The 11,679-nt window shown below is 48.2% G+C and overlaps 1 protein-coding gene across 2 annotated transcripts in view; it reads left to right on the forward strand.

Annotated features, from left to right (window-relative positions):
• The window catches only part of ATP2A2 (ATPase sarcoplasmic/endoplasmic reticulum Ca2+ transporting 2), a 57,065-nt gene extending 56,053 nt beyond the window's left edge, over positions 1 to 1,012 (forward strand). For both annotated transcript variants that reach the window (XR_011236548.1, XM_069497322.1), the window contains one exon: positions 213 to 1,012. Coding sequence is in view for 1 of the 2 variants with exons in the window: in XM_069497322.1 (XP_069353423.1) it covers positions 213 to 226 (14 nt within the window). In the remaining variant the exon portion in view is untranslated. The remainder of the gene's footprint in view (positions 1 to 212) is intronic.
• The last annotated feature ends 10,667 nt before the right edge of the window (positions 1,013 to 11,679 follow it).

Raw genomic sequence — 11,679 nt, forward strand, 5'->3', positions numbered from 1 at the left:
AGATGGCGCGAGGGTCTGTGTCACAGAGTCAGTGCTTCTAGATGCAACCCTGTGTGGGCGGCACCTCAGGGACAGTTAATCAGAAATGCTGGTCTTGAAATCAAGCTGAATATTCTTTTTCAACTGTCACTATTGATCTTCATCTTAAATAGTTAATCTAACATTTCCTCCTGTATTTCATGAAGCTGATTTCCTCTCTCTTTCCTTTTCAGCAATACTGGAGTAACCACTTCCTAAACCATTTTGCAGAAATGTAAGGGTATTCGGTTGCGTGCATGTGCGTTTTTAGCAACACATCTACCAACCCTCTGCATGATTGATGTTGGGGGGAAAAGAAAAGTAGAAAAAGTTCCCAACTCATTGTGTGTTATGTGGAGGAAATGTGTATTACCAATGGGGTTTTTAGCTTTTAAATCAAAATATTACCAATGTACAATTTAGCTTAAGGAATCAGAAAGCCTCTCCAGAGAAGTTTGGTGTCTTTGCTGCAAGAATAAGGTTCTAAAACCTTATCCATGAACTTAGAAGCCATCAGCCAAGTCACCACATTTCTCTGCAAAACATCACAGCTTATATAAATGTACAATATTGAATTGTAATGCATGCCTTCAGTTGTAAGTAGCCAATTTCTCTACAGTGACATTGAAACATGCTACTTTTTAATTGGCCCTGTACAGTTTGCTTATTTATAAATTCATTACAAACACTACAGGTGTTGAATGGTTAAATGTAGGCCTCCGGTTCATAACTTTGGTTATTTTTTTAGTGTGCAGACAGCTATTTCGCACTGTATTAAATGTAACTTATTTAATGAAAGCAGAAGCAGTAGACAGATGTTGGTGCAATACAAATATTGTGATGCATTTATCTTAATAAAATGCTAAATGTCAATTTATCAACGCATGTTTGACTTTAAGACTGTAAATAGAGATCAGTTTGTTTCTTTCTGTCCTTGTAACAATAAGTGTTGCACAGACATGGTTTCAGGTAAATAAATCTATTCTACGATAAATTCTCAGTGCGGTGGTGACTGTTCTGTGGGAGGGTGGAGGAGGGTGGTGGGCACCGGGGGCCTCCAGCCTCGTGCCTGCACCTCGGAGGCAGGGAAGGCTCAGGGTGAGCACAGCAGCTCGCGTGGGTCCAGGCGGTGGAAACTTTGTGGACGTGACTTTGTGCGTGGGGGAACAGACTGGTAGAAGGGCCGCCTGTGAGAAAGGATCTGTCGGAGTCCTGCCCTGGCTCCTTGCCCTTCAAGGACGGGAAGGCTAAGTGGCATCACCAGTGGGGCCTTCAGAGAAGCAAGGCCTCACTAGTCAACACAGTCAAGAAAGCTGAGGCCCCACCCAGAGTTGTCGGCAGCCTGAAAAATTTTGGAGACTGTAGCAATGGAGAGATGCTTCCAATAGTGTTCAGATGCAACATGTGAAATTCTGCATTCCCTGTTACTGACAGATGTAGAAGAGAGAGTTGAAATATAACTGAAACAGCTACTGGCATTCATCCCCTTGATGGACATTCAGTGCTTATTTTCTAGAGACGGGTTCACAGTTGGGCTTTTCTCTATTTTTTGAATTCCATAAGATGGTTCTTTTATTACTTAAAAAATTAATCAGGATGCAAGAATAATTGGATGATTCTATAAGTCTAATAAAACACAAGTCCTGTCAACTCTACTGATGTAGTAAAACTTGATAAAATTTAACATCTATTCTTAAAAAGAAAAAAGTACACCTAAATTCCCATTTAGTAGAACAAACTTAAAAGTAAACCAGAAGTGTTGAAACACTTCAGAATTACACTCAAAGTCCACTATTGCCCACTACTTAACACTCTGGAAACTTGACTCAATGTAATCAGAGAAGAAAAAAATGCCTTGGAATGAAAAAAAAGTGACCAAGGGTCATATTGGATCAATGGAAACATCTTGTTCTTACATAGGAAAGTTAATTCAGGGAGAACTGCTATCTTAATGTGAATGATCTATAATTCATATTGATACATGGAAATGCCAACGGTGGTTTTAATCAGGCAGATTCTCCCCCTCACAAAGTGATGGAGTGCGCCAAGCTCTTAACTACACACAGAACTGTAGTAATTATGGGTACAAGCAACCGTTAGAGGACATACATTATAGTATTTGATAGTACAACAGGAAAATTACAGTTAATGATTTATGTTTCAAAATAGCTAGAAGAATTATAATGTTCCCAACACAAAAGACATGTTTGAGATGATGGACATCCCAGTTACCCTGATTTGGTAACTATGGGGGTTATTAAATGCATAATTTGAAGGATGGTGTTTCAGCTTAGCAAGTGAAAGTTGGCTTCTTACATGGGTGGTCATCTTGGAAAAACAGCTTGTATTCCTTACACCCAATAAATTGCAAACGGTTCAAAAGATTTGAAAAATGAAACTACACTCCCAAAAGAAAAGCAGTTAAATGATATAAACAGGAGAAAACTTGAATGGTTTATAAATGTGAAAGGATGCTCAACCCTTGCTGGCAAATGAAAATTACAAGATGTCATTTCATGCCTGTCAGTTGACCAAAAAATGGATCTTCTGATGCCAAGGATGTGGAGCAACACATCCTCCATACCATCCTCCCTACATGGGAGGCAAGCACTTGCGAACAAGATGCTCTCCACACCCATCCTTCCGGTCCACTCCTAGATAACCTAGACACGCTCACACGTGCAGGAAGAGCCACACCAGTGTTACAGGAGAAAAGTGAAACAACTATTTTACCAGTAACAGCAGCAGGAAAATGGATAAGTACATTGAGGCATATTCAAATCATACTCAACAGCTACGAAAATAAACTAGAACTACAGGCATCACGCTTAGATAAATCTCCCTGAACAGTGAAGCCAAGTGCAGCAACACAGAACATCTGCATGTTGGGTTTTAAATATAACACCACCACCATACTATAGTCTCTAAATACGGCCCATGGGCCAAGCCAGGCTGCTGAGAAGGTGCATGCACCAGAATGGAAGTGAACGTGGACTGGTAACAAATCAGTAACAAGAATTTGCAGACAACAGGGATGAGAAACCCCGAATCAGAAAGTGGTTAGTTCCTTGAGGGAGAGCGGGTGAGAGGAGGAAGGGCGGGCAGGGCTCTGCCTATCCAGGATGCTTGGGTGGTATGTACGGGTGGTATGTACAGATGGTCATGCCTGTTTGCATGTCAGATTTTTTTGAAATACACTATAGAAGTACTATAAGAAAACACAGACGATGAAAGGCCTTTCTAAGCATGACACAAAATCCTGGAAGAGTAGTGATAAATTGACTACATAAAACTGTCAAATTTCTGGATAGAACATACCTCTCTAAAGTCAAGAAAGTATATATTTGTGTTGGATATAACAAAGCAAATTTCCTTCACATCTCATTTGCAGTAAAAAAGGTTGATCGTGATCTCTCCTTGCAGGCGGCGTTGGGAAACAGGTACGGGTACACTGAGGGCGAGGAAATGCGTGGCCCAGTCTCCAGAGGGCATTTTACAATATCAGATTGTGAACTGTCCGCACTCTCCGATCTAGCGCTTCACTTTCACGAAATCCTCCCATATGTTCACAAAACAAGTATAATCCCTGCTGCGCTGCTGTAGCAAAATACTGGAAATAACCTGCATGCTCATCAATAAGCAAGAGGTTGAATAAACTAGAGAACATTCAAACTATGGAATGTTGTCCAGCCCCCAAAAAAGACAAGGTAGATGACGTGTATGTCCCAGCAGGAATGATGCCCAATACGTGTCTGCCCAGGGAAATAGTCATGTGCACGGCAGTTGGTACCACAGTCTACCATTCATGTTAAAAACAGGAGGAAGTTCACAGTTCCTATTACAGCAAAGACGGTTGCTTTGCTAAGAATAACTGCTGGGATATAGACGCGGGCGGTGGGAGCCAGGTGTGGCAGTGGGGGCTACAGAGGAAGCAAGGGGAGGAGGTGAGAACGATCCATGTGGTAATGAACTCAGGTGGAGACACCAGGCTGAACTCACGTTGGCTTCCTATCTACACAGAAATACTGAGTGATGTGCACACGACTTCCTTGCACCGTCAGCTGAGAGGGCGACAGGCACACTTAGCTCCTGGATTTAGGTTCCTAAGACCATCTCCAATCAAAGGAATCAGGACTTCTTGGAGAAATGGCTGATTCCAGGCTCGGGGCAGAAAATACATAGCACGTGCCTGGAGAATACCGCAGTGCCAGAAAGTGTGGAAGTGCTCAAAAACAACTGCAAAGACATCCAAGCTGGGGCTATTGTCACATGGACACAGGAGCCAACTGAAAAAGCTCCGAACAGCCAAAGCTGGAACAATCTGAGCATCAGAAGAAAGTAGTATTGGGTTATAATCCAAAGTATAAAAATAAATATCTACGAGTCCATATTGATTATAAATAGTTAAGTAAATGGGAGTGACTAGAAATCTATGCAGGAGAGCTCCAAGTCAGGGTGAGTGAAGCCCACCCCTTGCGGGCTGCACACAGTGGAACGGGGGAAGAGCGACTGTGCGGTGGAGAAACCCGACAGACGCCACCTCACCAGGCCCCCAAGGTTAACAAACACAGCCTCAGCCAGGTGACGTCATCTTGATCTGAAGTGTTGAAAATGGCAATTTTCCTCTGTGGTCTTTCTCCCAAAGCACATCACCTTAGTCTAATCATCTGGAAAACACCTGACAAATCCCAAAAGATAAAACCCTGACCAGCACCCCTCAAAACTGTCAAGGTCATCAAAAACAGGAAAGTGTGAGAAAAGTACAATCTCCGAAAGTAAAAGCTTGCTGGATGGATGTGGCCTCAGCGTTGACATAGCAAAACAATGAATGAAATTGTAGACGAGAGAAAATTAACTAAAATGCAACAAAGAAAAAAGCTGGGAAATATGGAAAAAAGGTGAAGATACCTGGAAGACAAGCTGAGAAAGTGGTAAAGTCAAATATATTATTACATTCCACTGTAACTTCAGAAGACTAGAGAGTGTGAGAGCAGTGCTATTTGAAGAGAGAACGGCTGAGAATTTTCAGAACTGATAAAAGACAGCAATCCACAGATGCAAGGATCCTAACAAGTCCCCAACAGGGTAAATAAAAAGAAATCCAAGCCAAGACATAGTATAGCAAACTGCGAAAACCAAAGAAAATCTTAAAAGAAACAGGAGGGAAAAAGAAAAGGCACCACCTTCAAAGGAGGGACAGACGACACTGGCTTCACAGCATGAGCAACGGAAGCCTGACAACAGTGGGCGACAGCGTCACGTGCGGAAGGAAATGAATGGCAACCTGGGGAAATATATAGTATTTAAGGAATGAGGGTGAAATAAAGATACTTTCAGACAAAAACTAACAATTCTTCACCAGTAGGGAAACTCCAGATGGGGACAGGTCTAAACAGTTTGAGTGATCTGAGGGCATCTGTCTTCCAAGAGGACAGTAAAGACCTCACTTAACTTCAGATGTGGACGTGGGTGAGCACGTTGCCACTAGGGTAGCTACTAAGGAACAGAAACACGGGCAAAACCAACCAACCAACCAACCAAAGGAAAAAAAGACAGAAACCTAAAATGACGTAACAGAATAAAATTATAGATTCCAATCCCAGATATAATCATTATAAAAATATACTAAATATGTTATTTCTGTTGCTCCGTTTCTGAAATGGTGATATTAGTATGCCTCAGATGTTCCTATTTTGAAAAGCAATCTTCTAACATGAGTCCACGTGGCAAGAAGAGATACAAACATGTCCAGTAGTCAGCTAGTGAGTGTGGGCAAAGTTTAAATTGCTTATTTTTCCAGCAAAATTAGTAGAAATTATAAGATGTATTTTGTAAGTTTGGAACCTACCTTGTAAATCAAAATACCTTGATTTGGGATTTAAAAAGTTCAAAGTTTAACGTTTAGATTTCTTTGATATTTATCAATCAACTTGTTAAACAGATTTCATTGAAAACTGCGACTTTACTTTTTAAATAAACTCTGCTGATGAACTGTACAAATATAAAAAGAAGGGTGGCATATAAACCTATGTGGTTTCAGATTATTTTTGGAAAAATAAATTTTGGTTGCTTCTGGGGAGGGAGCTAGGAGAAGAAAGGCAGGATGACACTGCTAAGAATAAGGTCAGGGGGTCTTGCCCTTGCAAACAGCAATAATTATAAAGCTACAGCAGTAAGCCAGTGCCTTATTGGTGCTGGCATAGACAAACTGACCAATAGTACGAACGGGAGTTCTCAGAAACGGAGTGCGCTTCTACAAATGCCTCATTTACAGCCCGGCTGACATTATAATTCAGCCAGTGGGAAAAGCAATCATTTTTTAAATAATTGGTTGCTATTCATGTTTAAAAATACGTTTTTAAAAAATCAATAAAACTGGATCCCTACCTCACACATAGCGTCCATTCTGACCTTGAGAAAGGGAAGGAAGGATTTCTTAAGAATTACAAAACACAACATAAATATTCAACTACATTAAAATTAAGACCCACTATTAATCAAAAGATACTATAAAAAGAATGAGGCCTGGCACAGGGGCTCACACCTCTAATCCCAGCACTTTGGAAGGCCAAGGTGGGAGGATCACTTGAGGCCAGGAGTTTAAGACCAGCCTGGACAACATAGCAAGATCCTGTCTCCACAAAAAATTTAAAAATTAGCCGGGCACACTGTGGTTCCAGGTATAGGGAGGCTGAGGCAAGAGGATCACTTGAGCCCAGGAGTTTGAGGCTGCTGTGAGCTGTGATCACACCACTGCACTCCAGCCTGGGTGATAGAGCAAGACCCCATCTTTAAAAAATTAAATGAAAATCTGAATCATGGATGCCTTTGGCAGGGGTTGGGGGATGGAAGAGAGAAGTAGGGGATGGGGTCTGAGCACACAGGGTACTCCTGGAATGATGAAAATGTCCTATTTCATGACCTGTGTGGTGTGTACACGTGTTATATCTCTGGTTCCTTAAACACTATCTATGTTTTCATATACTTCTGCACGTATGCTGTATTTCACAAGTTTTACATTTTTATTAAAAAAATAGAAGAGATACTTGTCAGCCCTGCGCAGGCTCTTGGCCTTGGCACATGGGCAGAATTACTCTGAGCAGAGGCTGCTCTCCCAGATCTGCTCAGGGGCCTCCGCAGACCCTTCACCTCCCCTAGAATGTCGGAAGCTTGGCTTGTGTCTACACCCAGCATTCTGGACAACGCTCCAGATGGGGGCTGTGTGTAGGGGTCACCTCTGTCCCTTCCCATCGCATGCGGTCAGGCTTAGCAAAGCAGCGGCGGGCGGGGCGTGGGAGCAGCCTGCGGGCGCCGGCTGGCTTGTTTGGGCCCCTCAGGGCTGGGGCTTCCGTCTGGGCCTCTCAAGACAGACCCCTGCTCGCCACGATCCCCACTCGGTTCCTGGCCCAAAGCCCTGATGCCCCGTGGGGACCAACTAGGGAGGTGGGCCCGTGGCGAGGGGCCGGTGACTGCAGTGGTGGCAGGAGGGCGATCCGAGAGTCAAGCAAGAATGTCTGGGCCTCAGGCCCGCGCAGGACCAGGACCAGGACCAGGACCAGGACCAGCACCGAGAGGGCTCAGGGCAAATCTGCTGATCTAGCGCCACAGGCGGCCCAGCCCCAGGGGAGAGGACAAGGCCCCTGTCCTCAGGGACACTGACCACAAGGACCAAGGTTTGGCCGTCGGGGGCTGCTCCCCATCCACACGCCCCACTCCAGGGCACTGAGTGCTGACGTCCCTGCCACAAAGCCCTTGTCTGATGACAGGGAGAGGACTCAACTCTCACAGAGGCACAGAGAGGCTAAGGGAGCTGCCCACGGCCACACAGTGTAACAGGCCGTCCCTCCCACCCCCGCAGCGGAGAAGCCTGTGCTCCCAGCGGCTCAGCCCTCCTTGTGGGGAGGGTGGGTGACTCTGAGGCGGCACGGAAGGAAGAGGGGGGACTCGGGTGACACAAGCTGCTGCACCCACCCCCAACACACACCCTTATCAGGTAGCCTCCCTCAGCCCACAAGCAGCGGGGTCTGCTCTCGTCCAGGGAACCCCCAAACCCAGAGCCAGACGAGGGAAGGGCTCCAGGAAAGCTCAGGTGGAGGCCTCGAGCCAATCACGGCTCCCAGCTGCAGCCGGGGGAGGCGGGCGGGCACCCAGAGACCCGAGGGCGCCCGCTTCTCCCCTCACCTGAAGCCCATAGATGGGCTCCCTGGGGGCAGCCGCCCCTGGCAAGTTCCAAAACAGATCCTAACACTCTCACTCTCAAAGTCCCCGCTAGGAATTTACCCAAAGAAGGAAAAAGTTGTGAACACAAAAGAGGTCACCAGAGGGTTGTTTATAAAGAGACAGACACTGGAAGATTTAAGTGGCCGGCGAGAGCTGCGTCGTGACGGCGCTGCTCTTGCCAGACTGTCTGCAGCCTCTAAATCCAGCAGGGCTGAGGACCCAGCGACAGACAGCGAGGTGGCTGTTTCCTCGGGAACAGACTATAAAATTGTGGACGGATCACGGTGAAGACCGTACTAAAGCTCCAGGCAAGGGGCTCTGGACAGACAGAAACAGCTAACATGTCCTCCTGAGACTCAGTTTGCTCACCTGTGAAATGGGGCTAGCCCCACCTCCCCAACCTCAGCGGGTGAGGCCGAGATGACGGGCACTCAAGTAGCAGCACCTAAAGCAAATCAAGACAATGGCGCATCTGCCACACCTGAGACTGGCAAAAAAACCCCGAAAGCACTCGATGCTGCCGGCGAGGATGAGGAAAATAAGCACCCACCCCCACCTGCTGCTGCCGGAGAGAAACCCGACCGCGTCTGTGACAAGCTTCACGGCGCACGCTCAGACCCAGGAATTTCACAAGGAACTTGACCTTGGCATGTGCTTGGAATAGCAGGCCAAAATATGTCCGTGACAACGCAGACTGTAAAAATGACAGACAAGACAGGAAACAAGCGTCCACCAGTAAAAGGGTTACAGAAATTGTGTCACCTGCAGCCTGGAAACAAATGAAGGGCGCACTGACGTCGCTGGCACAGAACATTGCTGTGCTCAGGAGGACCTCTTGAGCCGCTTTGCATAATTAGGCAAAAGTACTGAACTGTTTTTCTAAAGGTAGAATGAGAAACTTATTTTGGGGAGGGACACTGGAATTCCACAGAGATGTGGAAGTAGATGTATTTTTAATTTTATACCTTTGAATTTTTTTAACTGTGTAGTTTTTCTAACACATACATATTACAAATATATATTGTATTTCACGTAAATTAAGATGTGTTAACAGGGTGATCCAGACACAGGCTTACAGCCCATTTCTTCACTGTTTTTTACTGTGGTAAAATACATATAACATAAATTTTAGCATTTTAAGAATTTTTTAAAACTTTGTAGAGATGGGGTCTCACTATGTTGCCCTGCCTGGTCTCCAGCTCCCAGGCTCAGCAATCCTCCTGCCTCAGTCTCCCAAAGTGCTAGGATTACAGGCATGAGCCACCACGCCCAGCCTCATTTTAACCGTTTCTAGGAGTACAGTACAGTGGCATTAAGTATATTCACAGTGTTGTGCAACCATCATCACCATTTCCAGAACTTGCCAAATATTCCAACCAGAAACTCTGTCCCCATTAAACACCCATTCACTCCCTTCTCCTGCCAGGCCCGGCAACCTCTCATCTACTTTCTGTCCTGTGAATCCAACGACACTAGGTGCACCTCAGATAAGTGGAACCAGACAGTATCTGTCCCTTTGTGATCAGCTTCCTTCATTTAGAATAATGTCCTCAAAGCTCATCCATGTAACACCATGCGTCAGACTTTCTTGTTTAAGGCCGACTACTCTTCCACTGTATGGACACACGCGTCTCATTTTGTTCATCGGTCAGTGGACGTTTGGGCTGTTTGAGTCCCCGTTTTCGATTCTTTTGGGTGTAGACCCCGAGTGGAACGCCAGGCCACGCGGTCATACTGTTTCGGAACCGCAGACTGTTTCCCACAGTGGCCGCGCCACCCCACACCGCACCAGCACAGCGCCGGCCCTCTGTTCTTTCTAAATTAATGTTTTCTCTCAGCGGCTGCTCAGGCCACTGTGGGCGTCTGGCTGGCTCCTGGCCCTGCAGGCATCGTGCGGTCTGTGAAGTAAGCGACATGTGCTGGGCTGCCAGCGACCTTCCACAGGGCTGGGAACCCCACGCCCCAGCCCTGGCTGGTGGCAGCCCAGGTGCGGCCCGGGTGTGGCCCAGGTGCGGCCCGGGGCACGTCTGCGGAGCCTGCACAGGCCTGGAGGCGTCTAGAAGGCAGAAACCTGCCCTTTGTGCACCAAGAGGGGAGGTGGCGGCCAGGGCCCCTCCTGCTACCCGCGGGCAGGGAGGCCCCAGCGGGAAGTGGAAAACCTTAGTGTGGCACTTACCTCAGGGGCCCCTCCCAGTGCCAGGGATTGCTGGTGACCTGCCCAAGGCCGCTGTCCCCGAGGCTGCGGCGAGATGCGTGTGGAGTCCGGCCTCCCTGCCTGACATCAGCAGAGCCCGCAGCCGCGTGGCAGGCCAGAGCACGGCCGGGGAAGAGCACGCGGAGCGCTCTGGGAGGCGCCTCCCGTGGGCCTGCCCTGCCCCTGCCCCCGGGCGGCCAGCGCGGCGGGAAGGCAGGAAGCGCAGGTGCAGCCTGTGGAGGCCAGCGCCGCCCACCACGGCCGCGGGCAGCTGCGCGGAGCCCCGGGTCCTCTGGGGTCAGGCCCGCGGCTTTTGGGACCCTCAAGCCCCCTCCCAGGCTTCTCATTTTGTATTTGGTCCAGGGAACACCAAACAGTCAGGGTGGGACATGATTAAAGGTGCAGATTCCTGGGCCATGGGCCCTGCCCTGGATTTAAACTACAGTTTGGTGCGGGCCTGGAGTCCACACCGCTGAGCTGGGCAAAAGCCAGCCTGGCTCTCTGGGCAGGACTCACAGGCAGGAGTGTGGGCCCCCGCGGCGCTGGCAGGGAGAGCTCCTGCCATCAGGGGACGTGTGCAGGGGCCACAACCGCCAGGTCCCTGGCACCCAGCAGGGGTTCAAAAGTGGAGAAAGGTCCACACCGAACTCCTCACCCTCCTGCCTGCCCAGCCACAGGTCCTCCAGCAGAAAGGGGCAGGAGGACTCCAGAGTGATACCACCACCCAAGTCCCCAGGGAGGCTGGCACACCCCTGGTGACGAGCACCATGCTGGCCTCCTCACAGGCTAAATGCCCACCTGGCCACTGATCCCCAGCAGGTCTCTGAATCACCTGGAAGGCGGGAAATGGCAGGACTCAGTTAAAACCGCCCCCACTGGCTGCGTGAGCCACCAAACACCAGAAGGTACTGTGACTGCGGGCATTTGGGGGCCGGCCCCGGTCAGGTGCTTGGCCTCCTGGCAGGTGGCTCAGTGGGGAAAAGCCCTTCCTAGGGCTCCCTGCCCTTCTAAGCTTTGTTTGTGAGAAAATGAAAAAGTGACTGTGGCAGTGCCAGGCGAGAGCTTCCGCACCCTCCCTCCCAGTCGGACTTCTCCCATCCTCTGCTGTGGACCAAGAGTGTTTTCTCAAATGTACGTGAGGCAGTTTCAGCTGCCTCTTCCAACCCAGTTGTCACCATGAGGCTGGAGCCGCAGGTGGGAAGGTCCTGGGAGTCCAGCCTGTGGTGCAGCTGGGACGAAGGGGCCTG

This window comes from Eulemur rufifrons, chromosome 21 (assembly GCF_041146395.1).
Source record: "Eulemur rufifrons isolate Redbay chromosome 21, OSU_ERuf_1, whole genome shotgun sequence".
NCBI lineage: Eukaryota > Metazoa > Chordata > Mammalia > Primates > Lemuridae > Eulemur > Eulemur rufifrons.